This window comes from Drosophila grimshawi, unplaced genomic scaffold (genome assembly GCF_018153295.1).
Source record: "Drosophila grimshawi isolate 15287-2541.00 unplaced genomic scaffold, ASM1815329v1 contig_311, whole genome shotgun sequence".
NCBI lineage: Eukaryota > Metazoa > Arthropoda > Insecta > Diptera > Drosophilidae > Drosophila > Drosophila grimshawi.
In genome coordinates this window covers 1,595,458-1,617,445 of record NW_025063098.1, presented here as the reverse complement: position 1 = coordinate 1,617,445, position 21,988 = coordinate 1,595,458, and the positions used below count along the sequence as shown (strand labels likewise).

The 21,988-nt window shown below is 41.0% G+C and overlaps 4 protein-coding genes across 5 annotated transcripts in view; 3 read left to right on the top strand and 1 right to left on the bottom strand.

The window, feature by feature from the left end:
- Positions 1-63: 63 nt before the first annotated feature.
- LOC6564371 (protein zerknuellt) lies at positions 64-1,265 on the top strand. The gene is made up of 2 exons (XM_001990624.2): positions 64-144; positions 212-1,265. Exons 1-2 carry the CDS (start codon positions 64-66, stop codon positions 1,169-1,171), a joined length of 1,041 nt encoding a protein of 346 aa, XP_001990660.1. The 3' UTR covers positions 1,172-1,265.
- A 5,230-nt stretch (positions 1,266-6,495) lies between these two features.
- Positions 6,496-7,327, top strand: LOC6564372 (tetratricopeptide repeat protein 12). Its single transcript, XM_001990625.1, has 4 exons — positions 6,496-6,599; positions 6,654-6,860; positions 6,924-7,046; positions 7,111-7,327. The coding sequence occupies exons 1-4, from the start codon at positions 6,496-6,498 to the stop codon at positions 7,325-7,327; spliced, it is 651 nt and encodes a 216-aa protein (XP_001990661.1).
- Positions 7,328-9,374: 2,047 nt separating this feature from the next.
- LOC6563161 (protein zerknuellt 2) lies at positions 9,375-10,390 on the bottom strand. The gene is made up of 2 exons (XM_001990626.1): positions 10,334-10,390; positions 9,375-10,262 (listed from the first exon to the last, which is right to left on the bottom strand). The coding sequence occupies exons 1-2, from the start codon at positions 10,388-10,390 to the stop codon at positions 9,375-9,377; spliced, it is 945 nt and encodes a 314-aa protein (XP_001990662.1).
- A 4,953-nt stretch (positions 10,391-15,343) lies between these two features.
- The window catches only part of LOC6563162 (homeotic protein proboscipedia), a 36,045-nt gene continuing 29,400 nt past the window's right edge, over positions 15,344-21,988 (top strand). For both annotated transcript variants that reach the window (XM_032737107.2, XM_001990627.3), the window contains exons 1-2: positions 15,344-15,983; positions 16,864-17,393. In XM_032737107.2, coding sequence (XP_032592998.1) covers positions 16,934-17,393 — 460 coding nt within the window. In that variant the 5' untranslated portion in view covers positions 15,344-15,983; positions 16,864-16,933. The remainder of the gene's footprint in view (positions 15,984-16,863; positions 17,394-21,988) is intronic.

Genomic DNA, 21,988 nt, shown 5'->3' with positions numbered 1-21,988 from the left:
CGGCCAGGCAGGACATCACTATTGATTTGGACAGCCGAACAGTAAGACGAACGAACACTCGAGATGTCATCCGTCATGCATTACTATCCAGTGCACCAGCCAAAGATGAACACCTACCCAGCTCCAGTGGTCAAGTACAGCAATGTAAGTAGACAGCAATCTTGGATCAGCCGCTGACATCTCAACTAATAACTCTTGTTCCTGACAACAGCTCCTGTACGGAAATCATCACAACACAAGCAACCCGCCACAAGCCATGCAACAATCGCAGCAAACACCCCTTCCAGCCGTGGTCTCGCTGCCCGCGTACCATTCTCCAACCACACTGCCCTTGTCAGTGGGGGAGCAGCAGGGGCAGCAGATATCTTCCGATGAGAATATGGCCTTGCAGCCAGCGCAGGCGCAACGGGTCAAGTTGAAGCGTTCCCGGACAGCATTCACAAGCGTGCAGCTCGTGGAGCTGGAGAGCGAATTCAAGAGCAACATGTATCTGTACAGGACGCGTCGCATTGAGATTGCTCAGCGTCTGTCGCTGTGCGAGCGTCAGGTGAAGATCTGGTTCCAGAACCGTCGCATGAAGTTCAAGAAGGACATTCAGGGTCATCGCCAACGCGACTCGAAGCCCAATGCCAAATTGACGCAGCCTCAAACGGAGCAGAGCGCTCATCGCGGCATTGTGCAGCGACTAATGTCCTACTCCCAGGATCCCAGTGCAGAGAAACGCGCTGCACAACCGAACCCACCTGTTATGCCACCCACGTTGCCAAATCCGGCTCAAGACTTGTACGGACATGTCAAGCCCAAGCCAAAGACTCAAACGGTGGCCAGCAGCGCATCGGATCTGAGTGAAATTCTGGAACACCTCGCCCAGTCGACGGCAGCACCCGCATCCAGTGCTGCTCTGCCTGCCAGCTCCGCCTCAACGGGACACTACTCGTACAATGTGGATTTGGTGTTGCAGAGCATCAAACAGGATCTGGAGGCAGCGGCTCAGGCCTGGTCCAAGTCCAATGCAGCGCAGACCCGTCACCACAATGCCGAACCAATTGCAATGCACCCTAGCTCATCGCTATCCATGAATCTCTCGTGGGGTGAGCCAGTGGCCAAGTCAAGGAAGTTGAGCGTCTCGCACCTGAATCCCTGCACGGCTTCCTACGACTATCACAACTGAAGACAACTATCTCTGCTTCTTTGCCCATATTTTTTTTCTGCTTTAAGTTAAATCTAAGTATTCGTCCCTGGTAAAAGAAGACGTAAAAGATACAACTCAGTGAAACAATAGCGAATAATAATAGAAAAAGTCAACATTTTGGATGCTCAAACTACTCAGTAAATATATAATTTAAGACTAGGTAAGAATTTATAACAATAAAGCAATTATTGCAACAGAAAAACTAATTTCGTGGAAGCTTCATAAATCTTATCCATTAAACGCAATGATTAAGGGACTTCTAATTTGTAATATCAAGTACATTTTCCAGTTCCAGTCTCTTCTTTCGCCAATCTAGAATCCCATGTCAACCCTTTATATAAGTGCATTCAAGCATACATTCATCCTTAAATGGAACATCCTTAGCAAGTGCAAATCCATCATTTCGAATGTCAAACGGGGCGTTTAAATGAGCAAAGAGTTCATTTTTGTGGCATACTTAAATAGTAAATTTTACCACTCGTCCCACTCGCCCCATTTGCCCAGTGTTTTCACTTTTGCATTTAATGTCCTCTTGTGGCTTGAGGGGTCAACTCGAGGAATTCCATGGAAAAGTCAAATGCTTGCCAGTGTTTGCGACCATCTATTAATGCAAAAGAGAAAAGTGTCAACCGCATTTGCCTTGGACGCAGACCCAGGATCTGGCCCAGCTCCAGTGGTCATCTTGAAAATGCCGCAGAGAGTACGAGTCCAATTCCGATTCCGAGTACGAGTACGAGTCGGAGAGAAGTGCTACGATTTGATTTATGGATATTTAACCGCACGCATTACGAGTACTCGTGTTGGGTTTGTTGGGACACTTGTTTTGGGCGGCAGCTGGACGACATCTTTGCGTGGAAATGCGATTCGACTGCTGCTGCTTCGGTTGCTGTTGCTGCCCCAAGGAATGTGTACGAGTGCAAGAACAACACAGAGGCACACACATGCCACAAAACATGCTTAGTTACTCCGGCTTGAAGTGACTTTTGGGGTTATGCCAGTGGGTGAGGTTTAACAAGTGTGTGTGTGTGTGTGTGTGTGGGTATACCCTGGTGTGGCAAATTGCTTCCCCTGGGAGGAAATTGTCGGTGCGGAAATAGTGCCAAGGAGCTGTGACAAAAAAGGGGTGGCACCTTGGAATTTTCATGCGCATTGTTGACATTTCCGAGCATGTGTCAGACGCGTTTGTGTTTGTGGTAGCCATACCCGCGGGCGGGCTAGTCCTTGACATCACATGTCCTTCGCCTAACCACAAACAACACTCACACACACACACACACAAATACATGAGTGTTGTCGCTGCCATAATGAATATAGATGTGATTTTGGGTTTGAAGGCGGCATTGTGGGTGTGGCTAATCGTCTGGCCATAAGCGCAGCTAATCAAAGCAGCATAAAAAAAGGCAAAATAAAAACAGCTAGAGAGAGAGAGTAAGAGAGAGAGAGTGAGAGGGAGTGAGATGAGCCAGCTGCAATTACGCGAAATGCCAGTGTAATAAACATGTCCAACAGATTGTTTCAATTGTTCGCTTTCTTATGCTGCCCACTCGCAGCTCAATCTTTTCGTGTTGCGTGGAAGCGAGACGAGCTTGCTCCATTGCCATTTTATTGGATTGCGACCGTGCCTTGTGCGTCGCTGATGACACAACCGAGATGGCAACGAGTCTTTCTTGTTCCTTGTTGGTCTGGTCATAACAATAAATTCCACAAACCGCACTTGCTGCCTAACCGTGCTTATGCCTCCGCCTCCACCCCCGGCCCCGTTGCTGCTCTATCAACTCTATCCAGCGATGAGCCAAATGGTTTCTTGTTAATTAAATTAAATATTCACTTCTGCACGGGCGCTGCTGAGGAAGGTATTGCAAGGCTCGAAACAAGGCAACTGCGACATTTTCTAATTAGATTGAATCTATAATTTTTATGGCTAATCGCAGCGCTCGTTGTCAGCTCTGAATTTTGAATTTGCGGCTTGCACGGATTTCACGGCTTTTGCCAATTATTTCTTAAACGCGTCTCCTCCAAATGACCAAAGAAGCTGCAAATGTATTTTGTGTGCTAATGAAACTGGCTCTTGTATAAACTTGTTTTGCCTTTTCTCATAAATTAATTGGACTTGCTCGGTTGCAAAGATGTGCAACGATAAATAAACAAGAAGGAAAGAGTTTATTGGGCATGCCAAAGACTACATACTCTTCCAGACTAGACTGGAGTCCAACAGGAACCATTCCAATTTCATTATAAATTTGAGAAGCCTTAGGGAACTATATGATATGTTAATAGGAACTATATGATATAGTATGGAGTTGGAGACTTCTCTTTCAAACTTCAGTCGGAATTATCATAACCTCTGAAAAAACCAGATCAGAGGTAAATGGAAAAAATATGTATAATTGCTGGCTAATGGTGTTTTAAAACTAGCAATTACTTAAATCTGATCTATATGAAAGCATAATCAATTCCATCAGACTTGTATTTAATACGCCTAGTTGACTAAGCAAATTTGTTCAGTGCTCGATATGTGCATATTTGTAATGTTTTCGTGTGGATTTCAGTATTTTCGGCACGTTTAAACGTTATGACATTTCACAGACGTGTTAGTCCCTCAACGCTACCAATATGGTAACACCTGTCGCATAAACAGGCCAAATGTGTGCCCCTTTCCCCCTTACCCCCGCTCAACCAACATATGCAGGCGCAAAAAAGTTTTTTTTGCTCAAAAAAATGTAGTAGAATACGTATACGGCTAGGTAATGCTTACTCTGTACCTTACAGCAGTTGGCGTAAAAAATAGTGCACCCAGCCCGTTTCATGCGTGTCTCCGTGCCAAAGAAGCAGCCACGTTTGGCCAAGGAGTGGGCCAACGTCTGGTGTTTTGTATTCCACAGGGGAATTTCGCAAAATGAGTGCGTGAAAAAAAAAACACTTTAACATTTGAATGCCAATTGCTGGCATTGCTGGGTGGGTGCGGGGGCAACACACCTTTGACTTGTGTGTACAGGGCAATCCTGGTGTGTGCAATACAACGGCATTATTGTTGTGCCTTCCGCAGCTTGAATCATGGGCCAAAGCCGTGACGTTGTTGTCAGCATCTGTTGCTGCTGGAATTCCGCATCGACTCCACTTCCACTCCAGGTTGAAACGTTGTGCGTGTGTACAACTGGGTTTAAAACAATGTGCGACACAATTTGAATATTTGATTATTTCCAAAAGTATGCACACGTTTGCATACAACACATCAACTGATTGTTTGTTATCCTGAATATTGATATATAATTTAAAACTAAACGATGGAGAAATTTGCCCATGCCCAATAGTTTGAAAGAAAGTGGATGATGTGCTCAAGTTTATTCGAAATTATGCCTGGTCCCCAAAAACACTTTCAAATTTTCAGTGTCGTCAGCAGATCAATTTCTAATAAAGACTTCATAAATTGGTACTTAAATTGGCATTAATGATTTTGGCTTAAAAACATCTTTGTTTTTATTATTTCTTAATGTGGGAAAACGCGTATAATGAAACTGTGCAAAAGTATATAACTGTAACTGGCTGAAGGTTACTGGTCAGACGTCATAAAGTTTATATATTCAGGATCTGCATCTAAAGTTGGGTCCATCCATCCCTCTCTATCTGTGTGAACCAGTCGATCTCATATACTATAAGAGCTAGACGCTTTCTTGGAGTGTAAATCAGATTTGATTGATTTATTTATATATAATATACCCAACTGTAAAATCATCATTAAATTTTTTTGATCAAAATTTATTTTCATATTGCATATTTGACCTATTCATCTCGTAGTCAAGTTCTCACTATTTTATATTCATTTAAGCTCGATGCTCTCAAATTGATTTCTTCAAACGAAAAATCGGATTTTATTCCTTTAAAATTATAATCATATTCACATTCAATCTACGCAAAATTCAGCAGATTCCATATGCTGTCTGACCTCCCAATGAGGATGCGTATCAGTATCTGTGGCTGTATATATATATATATATATATATATACATATGTGTATATGTATGAACAGGTACGTGCCGGCTTAGTGGTATACTTATGAGCGAATGGCTGGTATATTTTTCATGATGTAAAACCCACAATTAAATTACATAAAATCCATTTGTAATAATTACGCCGAATGGCAATCTATGCTGATGACCGCATATGCCGCAACGGTCGTCATATGGACGAAAAAAACAAAACGAAAAAAAAAACAGCAGTTGGAGGTAAGGTAAAAAACAACTCTTGAATACTACTTCGCCTAAGCGCAATTCGTATAAAAATGCGATGCGTCATGTGAGCAATTTGTTTGGGGGGGTGGCGACGAAGTGGAAGGGTGAGGGGATGTGCCACAATGGTGCCACAACCAGTTCACCGGCTCGCTTTGTGATGCAATTATTTATTCCTGCATGTTGCCACTCGCGTGAACGGAACGAGCAAACGACAACAGCCACTCTGCCACATCTACAGCCAGAGTTGCAACGTGCAACGCGCAACGCGCAACGCGCAACGAGCAACAAGCAACACGCTGGCGCTTAAGCATGTCCATGTCCGGCCTGTTGATAAACGCTCTTCCCATCAACATCGACATCGTCATCGCCATTTCCATTGAGTGTGTGTGTGTGTCTGTGTGTGTGAGTTCGCTCCTAAATGCACTGTGCACACGAGAAATATATCCGCCGTCAGTTCCCAAAGTGTTTGCATGCACACACACACACACACACACACACACACACAGTCCAGGACCAGGTAATGTCAGACGACTTGCACAATCGTATCCATAGACAGAGCCACAGCTAAAACCAGTGCAATTTTCAGGATAGAGCTTGAGTTGGGCCATTGGCTTTGAGCTCAGGTTGCGGCTCTATTATTAGATGCCATTATATTTTATAGTCTATAATTGATTCGCTGAGCTTGGCATGCATGCATTTTTTCGAACAAATCGTTTGACATTAATATGAAAAGTAATGTGAAGACATTGTTGAATCCTCTTAAGCTTTACGCAGCAATCGTGCACATCCGCATAGTCTCCCTTATTATGAAAAATAAGATAATATTGAAGCCACAAAATCTTCTAAAAGTTTTAATGAAATTATTATCACCAATGCACATTTTCAGAAATTTTGTGTGTATCAAACTATGTTGTGTAGTTGCTAAGCAAAGACTCGTGGACTGGTTGCCATGCGATACCTTCGTTGAGGCTATGAATGTATAAACAAACTTGTCGAAAACAGCAGCAAGCATTCACAAATATTCTCTTCAAACGAAAACAGTTCAATAATTTTTAAAGTGTATTAAGTTCCATAATGTATTCCCTACAACATCCCCAAACAGATGAGAGCTTTCTCCGACTTAATTCCACGGTCGATGAAGTTATGATGCTGCTGCGTAGCATACAAAAACCAACAGAGTAAATATAATAACTCCTTAAAAAAGCAAAATAAAACAATATTTTACCTTGTAGCGAAAAAGTTGAACCCGAAGACTCTGCAGAAAGTGTTACAGAGGACAATTTTATGGTGACAGTGAGGCAAAAACCAACAAAAACCAAAGGGACTACAACAAATAACAATAAGGATCGATTCACATTCATGAGACAGGTGGAAGTTGATCAGGCTGAGCGCTCCAAGGCGCGACTAGAGCGTGAGCGTGTTGCACAGAAATTCAGAAAGTAAGTTGATATTCCTTCAGGACAAGTACAATTTATATTAAGTGGAAATTATCCCTTTTATAGACTGGGCAACGCTGATTATCGCAAGGGAGACTATGCAAATGCGGTAAGCATGTACAGTCAGGGCATTGACAACATCAAAGACAGTCCAATATTGTACATAAATCGTTCTCTATGCTTCATCAAGTGCGTATTTTATTACTCCAACACTCAATATCAAATTCATATTCGGTTTATTGCTTTTGCACAGATTGGGGGATTTCAAACGTGCCATCATCGATTGCGACTTTGTGTTGAACAAGCTGGATGAGAAGAACATGAGGGCCTGGCTTTATCGCGCCCTGGCCTATAAAAGCATGAGCGATGAGGCCAGCTATGATAACTGTATTAAATATGTGCGCAAGTATCATTCCAAGCAGTTGGAGTTTATAGACACATTCGTTGAAAAAATTAAGTCTATTATATAAGGGAATAAATAACACAATTGCTGATGCTAAATTAAATGATGATGCTGGAATTGGGGACTTATAAAGGCTCTCCAAAACTAATCCATTACATTACCAATGCATTGAGTACATTTGCAGGAACTAGAAGCATATAAGAAGTATGATATATGAATAGTATTTAATGGAATGATAGTTGTTGAGCTCATTAAAAGTTTATTTAAAGTTTGAGCCGCAAATAGAAACCGAAACCAGCCAAGGGAAAAACGCAAACTCAAGTGTTGTTTACATATGACAGCAGGAATTTTCATGTTGATGTCAACGTTGTGTCACAGTGTCAGAGGCAGTAGCAGCAGTAGCAGCAGTAGAGCAGAGTTGCGGAAGCGTGAACCGGCGTATAACTCTTTCGATTCTAATGCCATTCAATCGAAACTCGCAGCCACGTACACCACCCCGTCCAGCACCCCATCACCCATCCATCCATCCCATACCAACCCAGCCACCCTGTAAAGGCAAACAATTCGATGGCGGTAATCAATCTTCCTCCACTCTGTGTGCGAGTTGACAGCTCCGTGGTGTAGAGTCAAATTGCGATCTTTGTTTGTCCCGGTCCCGGTCCCGGCCAGAATCGGGTACACAGGGAACCCCCACCCCCAGCACTGTACCCACGTATGGCACACACACACAGAGAGGGCACTATCTGAGTCAGGGTGGGGTTTTGCCTGTTCCTGTTCCATTTATGCGTGTCAAAGGTTGCGTCGGAGGGCGACAGATTGAAGCGAGGCAGTGGCAGTAGCAATGGCAGTGGCAGAGGCAGGCAACACAAATGTTGTACTTGTCACGGTTGTTGCGGTAGTTGCATCTTTAGCTTGAAGTTCAGCATGGGTATGTGCATGTGTGTGAGGCATACATACATTTCTACAATATGTGTATATGTATGTGTGTGGAAGGAGTGTGCGACTTGCGACTTGCTGGCAAGTATTTGAAGGCTTGTGCGGTTGCTCAAATCTCACATGATAAATAGTCAATAAGTACTTATATGTGTGCGTGTTCTTATCTTACTGCAAATGAGTCGAATAATTTTTTGTTCTTAATTTATTTCTCTTGTCATTAAATACTGTACACATTGTTCACAATTAACGCTATTATTAGTTCCATAAATCGATTGCAACTAAATGTTAACAATAATCTAAACATCAATCACCCGTAACTGCTTTATAAAAATGAACGTTTTGTTTTGATATCGAAAAGTCGTTCGAATCATGCTGTCTTTCAGCTAAATATAAGTATTTAAAAAGACATTAATTGTTTTGAAATGTCATCAGTCGAAAGATAGAAGATACTGTGAAAATGTGCACTGAATGATTTTGTTATTAATACAATTTAATTTTCTGCCTTTCTGAACTAAATCATACTTTTTGCAATTTTTTGGCTTTTTGAAACATTTGTGCTAACGTTCTCAGAAGTAACCAGGGAATATTTCTTCCCATCCTCTCAATATACCCGCCTTTCACAAGTTTTCTAATAAATTTTGTAGGTAAGGCAAAGTTTATCGATAACGAAATTCAATGCGTTAATGTTATTGAAATAATAAAACTAATATGTGCAACACAGCAGCTGCTGATGAAATATTGTCCACAGAACAATCTGTTTCAAGAAGGCAGTAATATTCAAACTGGATACACACTTAGTGTATAAACTCATGAGTGTCCTAATCGTGTGTGGGGGTCTCTCTCTCTCTGTGTGTGTGTGTGTGTGTAAGTATCCGTTTTCTTTGTTGGATGACCAAAATTTCAATATGTGGAAATCACTTTATGATGTGATGACACCAATTTATCTAAGTTAGTTGCCAACAGCCGGCAAGTGGCAGATACGCGATATGCCACTGAATACACTGAATATATATTGGTTGGCAGTTGGAACAGATCTTTTATCTTGCTTTTGAAATTTATTCGAAAATGAGAATTGCTTATATCAATAAATTACACTTCTTTGAAATATTTGGACTCGTCGTAGCTTAAGTTTAATTTAATTACATAAATTATATTGAACAATAAATGATGTTGTTCTCTTATGCGTCTAATAAATGTTGCAAAAAGTCATAATCAACATCAATGGGTTCAAAGGAATCGCATGAAGCTGTCGAATTGGTTGTAGACACTGCAATCGAGCTACTCGAGTCCCAGCCAAATTGTTCATCCAAAGATTGGTCCACATAAAACGAATCGAGCTTTTGAAACTCTTGAATGTCTTGAAATAATTCAAATGAATCACAGGATGCGGTAGAGCTGGATGGAGATGATCCCATCGAGTAGTTTGATTCCCAAGCAATCTGTGGATTCACAAATGGGTCAGCTGTAAACTGATCGATGGTTTGCACTTCCGGTGCATCACTAGTGGCAACCCATTGCTCTGTATTGAACCAACTGGTTGGCCCAGTGTCCACATCTGTAAAATCGCGACATGCACTTGGAAGACGATCCTCATAGGGTTCGGGACACTTCCCTGCATTAAAGAAGGTATCGTTCTGTTCCATAATAGCATTATCATTACACGGATCCGATAGATCACAGGTCAAGCTATCTTGGCCCATGCTAACGTATTGCAAGAGACGTTCAACTATCAGCTCATCTTCACTTAGTTGTGGTTGGCTTAGGTGTTCTTCACTTTGCACTATGCCACAATCAAGCAACAGTTTTGATCCCTTGTGTCCCAGCTGCCGATTGGCTAGTTTCTTGGATTTCATGCGTCGATTCTGGAACCAAATCTTAACTTGTCTTTCAGTCAACAGCAGACGTTGACTGATTCCAATGCGACGCGGCCTTCCCAGATACTTATTCTCATTGAACTCCCGCTCCAATTCCATCAGTTGATGGCTTGTGAATGCGGTGCGGGAACGCTTGCACTTGGTGGTGCTGGATGGGCAAAGGAAACCAGAAGGTTGAGCCTCATAGTTCAGCTAGTAAAAGTAGATGGTAAACATATATTGTAGAAGCAATTTAGCTGATATTTCACAGTACAACAACTTACCATGTAGTTGCTAGCATTAGCCATAAACGATTCACTGGGATTGAAGTTGTTGTACATTTTGTTGAGAGATATTTTAGCTTCTGCACTGTGGCACATTGGTTTTTTAACTAGATGCAACTCCATGTCGTCGATTTACTTTTATACCATGCAGGTAAGCCGCTTAGCCGCGAATCGGAGAACTCTTCCCAGTTGCTACCTGAGACCTGTGATCGGCGTCAGGTCTGACCAGCCGGCTGGTGCAACGTGTCTCGTCTGTTGGCATGTCCAGGCTCTGGCTCCGGAAAGTCCACGACGCATTTAGAACGTGGCGTGAGTCTTGATTGCGAGACGACTGCCACGTCTGTGTCGTGTGTGTCTCATTGAAATGCACCATTTAATTGACTTTGCTTCACATTACATGCAATCAAAAGTCCATGACGATTTCTTATTTAATTGTCAGAATAAATCTCAGAAGCTTTACTGTTACCCAATTTAACCAAAATAAATTTAGTATTATCCCTAGTGAGACTTTTACTTTCATACCTGAATATTAAGCAAGATGGTACTTTAGGTAAATCCATATTCGTCACCGAGATATGAAAGAGAATTTTCGTGGTTTTTCCGCGGGTTTTCCAAAATAGCTTTGACTACTTCACCTTGAGCTACCTGCCCAGTTGGGCTCAGGCTGACGAAGACCCCGACTCGGGTCATAAAGCGCCGTGCATCGGTTAAACTTGATCTCCGTCAATAAAATTAGAGCTGCTACTCTGCTTATGTGTTTCCACCTTCGAGTTTTATGACGAGAAGCTAAGGAAAATCGCACAGGCTTATGGAAACGGACCTCAAATCTGGGCTTCAAAGTGTAAAGTATTTATGCACATTTATTTATGTAGGTAAGTGTTCTTATACATATGTACAGTGTCTCGCAGTTAAACTGGAACAGCGCCTAGCAAAATATTTAAAGTGCTATAAGGTTTAAACAAAACAATAAACGCAAAATGTTTAAATGCCAATTTGTTTTATGTTATATCACGTTTGAAAAGGAAGCTTCAGTTTTTATTAAAATATTAAATAATTAACTAAAATTAGTCAAAACTTAAAACTTATCCAAAATACATGTCAAAGTTTTTTGGAACAGTCTTAGAAAATTAACTTATTAGGCGTATAAAAACTTAAATAAGGATCTTAATACTTAGTATGATACCCCTTAGCCTTAATAACCTCCCTTAACCTATTATTCATGGAAGATACCAGCTTCCGGGTGGTTTCTGGACTGACTTTGCTCCACTCATCCAGCAGAGCATTTTTGAGATCGGATCTGTGATTCCTGATGTTATTTTCCAGCAGAGCCCACAAATTTTAAATAACATTTAAATCTGGAGACTGGGCCTGTGGAATTATCGTGTGGGGGCAGTTCCAGATATGCCAGGAGTGTACTAATCCGGACTTATGCTTGGCTTTTGTCCTGGTCGTTGTCGTGGTAGAACCGGAAAGTACGTCGGATTCCTAGCTTCTTGGCACTTTGGAGTAAATTTTCCTTTAGTATATTGAAATACACACTCTTGTCCATTGTTGTTTCAAAAAACACCAAATTCCCGACGCCGGCTGCCGAGATACATGCCCATACCATGACACTTCCTCCGTCGTGCTTGACTGTTGCCTTTAGGATTTTGGGACTCAGCTCAGTATTGGACTGTCGCCACACATAATTTTGTCCGTCTGAGCCAAAAATGTTGAATTTGGGCTCATCTTCAAATATGAATTTGTTTCAGAACTCCAAATCCTTGTCCAAGTGGGTTTTGACGAATGCCATCCTAGTCCCTTTATTTTTGGCGCTTATAAAGGGCTTATTCCGTGGTACTCGGGCATTAAAGTCATGGTTGCGCAGAACCCGGCGCACAGTTTTCACACTGCACTTTTTCCCCATTTCATCCTGCACCTGTTGAGTCAGTTTTGGAGCCGATAGCTTTGGATTTTCCCTTATTTTCCTGATGATCCTCCGCTCCTCCTGTTCGGTGAAAATCTTGTTTGGTGCATTTCTGCCCTTGTCCTCTATCCGATTTTCGTCGACGAAGAGTCGAATGATGTTGAATACAGTGGTGGTACTCAGATTTACCATTTTAGCTATTTGGCGATGTGAAAATCCAATCTTGAAGTGTTCCAGGATGAGATTACGTTGCCCAATGGTAGTCCGTTTGTCAATAGTCCTTGTTGGCTGGTGGAACCCGAGATGCAGGATATAAATATACTGACTACGAAGGATAGGTCTATTTATACCGAAAATAATCAACCTGACGTAAAAAATCCAGGTTTTATGGCACCCAGGTGTCCATAACGCCCTTGTTCCACATAATATGTGACCATAAATTAAGGTACTTTTTACATAACCCGGCCTAGCCGATGGGAAAACCCCAGTTTATGGGGGTCATATAGTCATTTAGGTAGTAAATATATGTACCTACCATCGGTCTTTGGAATTTTGAAAAATATTGAATAATTTGTTTATGGCAGGCAATTAACTTTTTTGCTAGGTGCTGTTCCAGTTGAGCTGCGAGACACTGTATGTACATATTACTTATACGTCATACTCTCATTTAATTTTTGTGTTTCCAATTTCAAATACAGTTTTCAACAAAATGTCAAAGCATAATCAAAAAAGTTATTGCTTTTCATCATATCTGTCCAGATTTAATGAAGTTGTGAAGGTGAAAGTTTTGATCCCTCCAAGAATTTAACAAGTCATTGTCCAAATTAATGATATATAAATATATTTGTACAGTTTATGGGATCAGAGACGTCTATAATACTCTCTGCAAAGGTTTTTAAAAATAAACAAGTTGATTGGGAGAACTCGACTAGGAGTTTGAATATTCAAAGTGAAAATACTTCCTTTGGCTAAGTCTTAATCGGATTTGTACAGTTAGTAATTCAGCTGCATCTTTATAATTATATCTTTTATTCAAATCGGATATCGACTTCTATCGATAGTAGCGAAAAAGTGAAAGTTATCAATAAAAATAAAGCTTAATCAGCGTCCGCTTGTATGTACGGCTAAATCAACTCGGCTGTTGATGCTGATCAAGAATATATATATATATACTTCATTTGATGGGAGCTGTTTCCTTCTGCCTATTACAGGCTCTTACACAACTGCATTATATCTTATCATAATTAATGGGTTCGGGCTGTGAATACATTTGCATGTGTCTTCTAACAATTATTAGTAAATCGTATAATATATGAAGCTAAATTGTACATGCTACATGTCTGTTGGTTCATAAACTTTTGGCTTTCACTGTGCAGCGAAAATGAAACAAGCGGCAGCGATGCGATTGCCAATAAAAACAGAATGTGAAAAAGTGTGGCAGCAGAAAAACAATGCCACCAAGATTGACAACATGATGGTTAGACAAGAAGAGGCGCTCAAAACAAAAAGAAAGACGCGCAGCTCGCAAAACGAAATGTCAAAAATACGCAACGCAAAAGCGACAGCGGAGACACCAAAAAAATAAAAAATAAATGAAACTCGTCGCTGCCGCTTTTACTGCTGCCGCTGCCGCTGCTGCTGCTGCCGCTGTCACAGCGGCGACGGAATGTGTAAATAACAAAAAGCAAATAAATTCCGTCACAAGCAACACGTTCACAGTGCAGAGTGGTAAAAACAGCGGCGCAGCTGAGCGGACGACAGCCAAAGCGACACGGCCACAAAGCGACAGAGCGACAAAAACACACAACACAATCAGCCGCAGCAGCTGCAGCAATCGACCAATCAGCGGCAGCGTATACTTTGTAGCCTGCCTGAGTGTGTGAGAGTGTGTGTGTGCGTGAGTGGGTACGAATCATTTGCATATGTGTGTGTGAGAGTGCTGCTTACCTGTGTGTGACTGGCAGAACTCCACCCCCGGCAACCGTCTCGACCAGCGCTACTGCGCATGTACAGCTCTGCTCTCCGCTGCCTGCCTGTGCACGACTTGCGGAGATCGACCGATAAACACAAAAATACAACAAACAACAGTGTTAGAAAAGAAGTAAACAAATATGGTAAATATAACCAGACATTTAAGATGTGCTCGATAAAACGTACAATTTATATAAGAGTTTGTTTTGCGGTTAGAGCTAGAGAACCTCCTTTATTTGGTATATTTTTTATGTTACATTTTACATATATTTTTATATTAGTTTATAGATATTTATATTAAAACATTTGTTTGCGTATTTCCAATCAGAAATTTACTCACGAAATACACGGCACTTCAAGAATGAATTTTGCACTCACGAACACGGATCTAAAAACACATCTCTCTCGCGCTGACAATCCAAACCACCCCAAAGTTGTGCTCTGTCTCCGACAGTGGCACAGCACACGGATAGCACACAATGCATATGTATGTGTGCAGCGGACACGTTTTGGACACGCCCCCCTGATTGGTGGTTGTGGCGCTCATCTTTGAAACTAGTCGTACAATATGCTCATTCTTGGCCACTCCTTGCGACAAGTGCGGACAAGTTTCAGTGCGTTCGGTGCTATTGGATGAAATGGTTGCTTAAGAGTCGTGCCCGCACGAACCAGCATCGTATTGCCCAGAAACGGAGGGAGAGTTGCAAGTCTGAGTCTTAACGTGTTTAGCTGAGCAAATGCAAATGGGAAAACAATCTAACAATTCAAGCAGTTTGTTGTGTTTATTCGCAGTCGGAAATGTGCAATAGAATAGTGAATAATACTTAGTTGAAAATAGTAACAAATAACAAACGGCAAAAGCCACCATTGAGGCAACAACAACGACACCAACTGAAACCGGTTCTGCGCACCGATACGCGAAGCTGAACCTATGCCTCAGGCCAGAAAGGGACAGCTACACACAGCACCAGCACTTTAGTGGCGCGAATGTGTAGAAAAGTGTAACTTGTAACTACAAATTGCAGTGCAACTGTATGTGTGCATATATATATATATATATTTATATATATGTGTGTGTGTCTCTCTCTCTCTCTGAGTACTGTGTGTGTACTGTGTACTGTGTAGTGTGTGTTGGCCATTGCAAGATCAGCTTCGGTTTCTTGTCACTTTTGTCCAGGCCCTTTACTCAGAGCTCGAAAGCCAAACTCGAACTTAACTTCTTTTTTCGCATACGCACCGTTGTACCGGGTCTTGCATTATCTTCGGTTGTTTTGTGTTATTGTGTGGTGTTCCCATTGTTATGGGCACTCGCGTCGCCATGGGTGCAAAGGTGTGTAAAACTGTAGCTGGCAGCTCGACATGATGGAAATGGAACTGTGCCGCTCGAGTAAGCAACGCTCGACACCACCATTGCCATCGCCATCGCCATCGCCTTAGCCATCGCCATCGACATCAACATCAACATCGCCATATTCGTAAGTTCGCGTCGCGGTCGATGACAACTTTGTGCCTGCTTTGCGGGCTTATCTGACCCTGTTCGTAGAAACATCTCAAAGATACATAATAATATACAGTACTTATGCAGACAGAGAGTACTCAATTCACATAGTTTAAATGTTAAATGTGGTCCTATTGTGCACACCAACAAAACAAAATATAATAATTGTCGAAAATCCCGCATTGTGAATAGGTGCTGAAAATGTGAAAAACACAAAATGAAAATATTTTGAGCAAACGCTGCGCATGGAAATCACTCAGCGATCTCTTAGAATGGTGAGTGAAAAGTCTTCTATTTTTATCTTGTCAACTTTCGTTTATTTCTTATCTTTCTATAAAAAAAATCTTGTTCGGAATATACTTGAATGAACTACAATATTGTCATTTATTAAACAAACAAAATTGTTTTGTGTCTATATCATTAATAAATAACTTATATAATCTCAATTAATAATTGTTGTAATTCAACGCATTTTGCTTTAATTTGTATTTTGCAGAATCTCTGACCTGCTAAAGTAAAATATCATTTTAATAGAAAACAACTTATTTAATAATTAAACAAACAAAATCATTCTTGTGGTATACTCATTATGCCAGTTTTTAATCAAAAGAAGTAATTTTATTTATTCTATAAAAAATAGTACATATATTTTTGAATCTCTGTCCAATACAATTCCTCTTGTTACTATTTATTTGGAACGGCTTTCAAATAATAGAATTATAATTTCTTAGATTGATGCGAATATTGCTACTGGTTTTTCCGACGGCCATATTTTATTTTAAAAGAATCTCAAATAAAACCATTCAAGGCTTTTTCCAACACCAACTCCAAAAAGATAGCAATGTTTGATTAATTTCATTTTACCAGTTTCGAGGTCTTGTTGGCTTAATAATTAAATATGTACGCATATTTTGTCTATGCCGCAAAGTCAATATAAATAATCGATTTTTGTCATTACCCATGCCAAAAATACTTGTGAATGTTTTGCAATACAATAATGTATATTAAAATAAATAATGACAATTGTGCTGTGATACAACTTTATTTAACGATTTAAAAAACGAGATATAATATATATTTAATCTTAAATATATTTATTTATTAGATTATTGTTTTCGGGAATGATTGTTTTTAAACATCGATTCTCCATTCCAGGTGCATGACTAAAAAGGAAAGCTCAAGCAATATATATAGAAAATAGACAAAAAAACAAGTGTAGTTTACAATGCAAGAGGTGTGCAGTACATTGGACACAACCCAAATGGGCGCCCAGATCAAATCGGAGTCGCCACTCAATCCGCTTCAGGTGCAAACGGGCCAGACGACGGTGGTGCCCGTTGTGACCGGACCGGGGCCACAGGGGCCGCAGGGACCGCCGCCAGCGGTGATGCTTGTCAACAAAATGGTACCGAACTGTGATAAACGAGCGGCGGACACCGCCTATTGGATGGCCTCCGAAGGGGGTTTCATCAACTCTCAGCCCTCGATGGCCGAGTTTCTCAATCACTTGAGTCCGGAGAGCCCGAAAATTGGCACACCTGTTGTCGGCGGCGGTGTCGGTGGCGGATATCCGGTTGGTGTTGGTGGTGTACCGCAGACGCCGGATGGGATGGACTCGGTGCCCGAGTATCCCTGGATGAAAGAGAAGAAGACATCGCGCAAGAGCAGCAACAACAACAATCAGGGTAAGTACACACATTGCCACTTAAAACTCTACGCTTGCCACGGCGAGATGAAAAGCCTCAATCAACCAAGCAACTGAAAATGCAAAATTCTCATTAATCAACAAATCAGTGCAATTTAGCTAGAAATCGAACGGCGCCGCAGCCCAGATTCCATTCTCCAATACCAGTTACAGTTCCAGTTGCCCAAACCAGAAACCAATAAGGCAATCCCAGCTGGCCAATCTCGTCTGAAGAACTACTCTGAGTCCCACTCGATCACACGAGCACACGCAACGCGTCTTCGTCTCCCTTTCTCTCTCTCTCTCTCTCTCTCTTGCTCTATTTCTATCTCTCTTTATGCTTCTGGGTTCGGCTCCTTTGATGGACAGCGCGCCCTGTACCAAGCCCGAAACCGGTGCGGCAAAGATCTGTTATTTGCGATCATTTGTAACAATTTTCGAGAGTGGCCCGACGTCGATTCGTCAGTGCGACTGATGAATTCAGCTCAAGACGTTCGTCGTTTGTTCGTTTTTTTTTTGTTTTTGTTTTTTTTTTGTTGCTATAATTTTTACCCCAATGTGTCGATTTCATTTGTGCAGCAGAAACTGAAGCCTGCCTGCGACTGTGGCAGCTACATTTTAAAATAAATGAGGTATCAAGGTTGTCTGGCCATACGTTTTCCTGTCCAGGTACGACTGTGGGTACGAGCTGAAGTCCATGAGAGGCCATGGTCCAGGGGTCCAGGTTCCACGCATATGTTGCACACACTCGCTGTGCTGTCTTCCCTCTGAGCGATTGCAACCTGTTATTTAGGTTCATTTGTCAAAATATTTTTCCTGTCCCCTTCTTCGATAAAGGGGCTGTGACGGCAATGGCAGGAAAACAGCCAAAAGCTGGGAATGGGACCAGTGGAGAGCCAGCAGCAAACAACAGTTGCAACAGTTGCAAGTTGCAGTTGCATTGCTACACATATGTACACATACTGTCTCGAAATTTTGGACCGAATTTCGCATTTGTGCAACATTTTGAGCATTATCAACATTTGCCATTCCATTTGCCATTCACTTGGCCAGCATTTCAATTAATCACATGTGGACACAAGTGGAGCGTTTATAATGGGTGCGTTCACTTATGTTACTTGCCCACGGCACTTGACTCAGAGTTGCATTAAGAAGGATGGCCGTCCTGGCCGCAACCAGTTATATTTTCAAAAGTCAAAGCTAGCAATAACTTGTGTCTAAGTTCAGCTTGTAAAATTAAAGTTTACGAACACTTTTTGATATGCTCCTTTTTAGCAAAATATAGCTAGTGGCAAATTAAACCTTAAAAAAATATATTATTTAGTTAAATTTAATATTAATCGTGCCCTAATTAAGCTTCAAGTTCCCTTATTTCTTTGTTGTTTAAATGTAATGCACTTTTATGTCTTAAATTATTAACTCAAGACTAAAGACTAAACTCAACTATTCGATTTCACACCAGCAAAAATCATTTCGCGTCATTTAAAGCAATTAGCAATTAAGCAATTTAATTAAAAATAATGTGATTTATAATAAAGATTACACAAAAAGAAAACTTTGCTGAAAATTCGCTTGATAATCAAATGAAATACGAATGCTCTTTAAGAGCACTTAATTAAACTCAAGGTTAAATTTCACACTCCATGTCCATTTCCTTGTATTTGTGCTGCATTGACCAACACTGACTTAAACTAATACAACGCCAATTAATATCAAACACACCATCATGTTGACAAATGGGAACCACTAATCCGACAAACGATTCAAGTGTAACGTGAAATCCAAACACGTGGCCAGGGAGAGCGAGAATTCTCAAATTCCCCAGCGAACGGTTGCATTTTCTTGGGGGCAGTTGTGGGCGACACTGAAGCTGCCACACACTCACAGTCCAATTCAAAGTTACAGTTACGTGCTGTGGCAACTGGGGCTGCTTGAGTCTCTTTCTCCTCCTCCAAGTCCGAGTGAAAGTGAGCCAATAAATAGCGTGAAGCATTCCAAGCGCCGACACTCGTACAGAATCTGTTGAAGGGTCAATACATCTTTTCTCACACACACAGTCGATTGGGACTACATGCTGAGCGATATGGATTACAAATGATGTTGTAAATGTCTGTCCGCTTGCCAAGCGGGCGGCAAGGACAGAAAACTGGGAACTGGGTGCTGGGAGCGCTGTTACGGTTCTCCGTTGACTCGATAAATGTCTGTGTGTGTGTGTGTGTGTGTGTGAGTATGTTGTGTAGGTTTAACAGTTTAATTTGTTAATGTTGTCAAATTAATTCCTTGTCAGGTTATGTCTGTGCTCAAGTGCTGTCAGTATCCCACCGAGTGGAGGATCGTTAAAATTAAAACATTTCCGGGATCAGTTAATATTTAAGGCGGCTAATTCCAATTGAGATTTGGTTAGTGAAAAAATCTTCTACTGATATAGTACTGATTCTTATTCACTTACCTATTTCAATGCCTTTTTATGTAATACTAAAATATAATCATATTATGTCGATCCCTATAAAATGTGATACTCGAAACCTTATTTTTTGTTGGTATTTGAGGGCCATATTTAATATTGACAGCAAAAGCATTTGTTATTCCAAGAATGTGCGTAATTTTATAATTTTTCAACGCCAATATTTCATTCTCTCAACCACTTCTATTTCTAACAGACTTAAATCAAGGCTTGTTGCGCTTACCGCAAATTGTTTGCTTCACATCCTGAATTTTAATGTGGTCGCGAGCAGAGTCTGTGTCCGTGTTTTGTGGGTGTTTTGTACCCCGTTGGGCTGCTGCATGGTGTGTGTGTGTGTGTGGTGTGTGTGGTGTGTGTTGCTCGTGTGTGCGCTCTCAAATACAAATTGTTTTGTCAATTGGCTGGTGCCTCTGGCGCTCATTCACTCACATAATTGAAACAATAAAATTTCAACTTGAATAAAGTGTTAATTAGGCGTAAAGCTTCCAGCTTGTAATGTACTGAAGACAAAGTTATAATACGACGCGTTTATGACTCCACAAGATGCTCAGTTCGCAAAGTATCTGCGAGATACGCGAGTGTATCTTAACTCATAACAATTGGTTGTTGCTGCTGTGCTTGTGTGTGGATATAGGTGTATTCATAATTCTGGCTGGCTTTTAATCCCAGCGCGGCCATCAGTTAGCGAAAGCAATAAAAAAGCAACTTGACTTGGTGTTCGCCCCCTTTTTGGACGCGGCTATTGAATCGCAATCCAGATAGATTCGTGCGCCATCTGTATAATCTACCCACCCACCAACCGACCATATGTTGCGCCAGTTCATCCTGCGCCTCTGTCAGTTCCAGATCCAGTCCATGTCTGCGGGAAGGGGGCGTCGCTGCATAAAAAATGCGTAGCGTACGACTCGAAACTTACCCCCTGCGGATTATGATTATAACAAACAATTTATCATAATATTTATGTTGATGCGTTGTACTTTTTCTCAATGAAGGTCTCTCCTGCCTCTCCAGGTTCTTTCAGCTTTCGGCTTTCGGCTTTGTCCGCGGTGTTTATTAATTTTATTTATGATGAGTCATTTGCACATTTATAATTTTAACCTTTACAGTTGAATTCATTCAAAACAAACCGCGACCGAGTGCAAAAAAGTCAATGGAGTCTTCGACTCAATGCATAATAATACCATTCAGGAGATATATAAACACATGTATCCCTGTAGATGAAGCTTAAGTTGAAACCGATTTGTGGCGTATCTTATATATGTTACTAAAGGGGACAGTAAACGATTTTTATGACTTCATTAAATGAAACTAAGGAGAAGATTAGGCTTTCATATTAATAAGCTCAGCAAGTTCAGAGAGTATATGTGTAAAATAGAAGCTGTCAAATAGTATAAAAAATAGATAATCCTATTTGTATTAGAATAAGACATCGATTTGGGAGTGGTATGTACAAATATTGAAACAAATAAAAGGAAACACAACAAATTCATAATAACAAGCAGCCCATAACGCATTTAGTTTAAATCCACTTGCTTGACAGTTAAAACTTGCTTGACAGTTGAAACAAAAAAAAATCATTAAATTAATTGAGGCTCGTCAAATAATTTTTAAGTACTAATTGTCCGTCAATCCACAAAAGGTGATTTCGTTGTTTGTTTTTTTTTTAAAGCACAGTCTGAGAGACAGTCGCCTTTTAAAGGAGCTCCAAATTGGGTTAGGCCTGAGCCACTAAAAAGGTCGCGCAATTAATTGTTACGACTTTATTATGGAGATAAGTGCGCCAAGATACTGCGCCGTCTTGAGGAGTCCAGGGCAAACAAAGGGTTCTAATTGGCAGGCCGCAGGATACGGCCAGGCAGACGTTTACCCCAAAGGGTTCCCCTTTTTTTTGTGCTATTCTCTCGCATCGTGACTTGGAAAAAATCTGTTACGATTAGTTAAGCTCGGAAAAAGTACGCTGGCGGCTGCCCAAAAAGAACAAAGTCGTATTATTTTCTTCTTTTTTTTTTTGCGGCCAGTCCTTATCTGCAAACTGATTTGTCATTATTTTAAAGCACATTCTCACGAAAATTATGAAAAATTAATGTTTATGATACTTCTGCGGCTCGGTTTTCATTGTACTCCGAGAAACA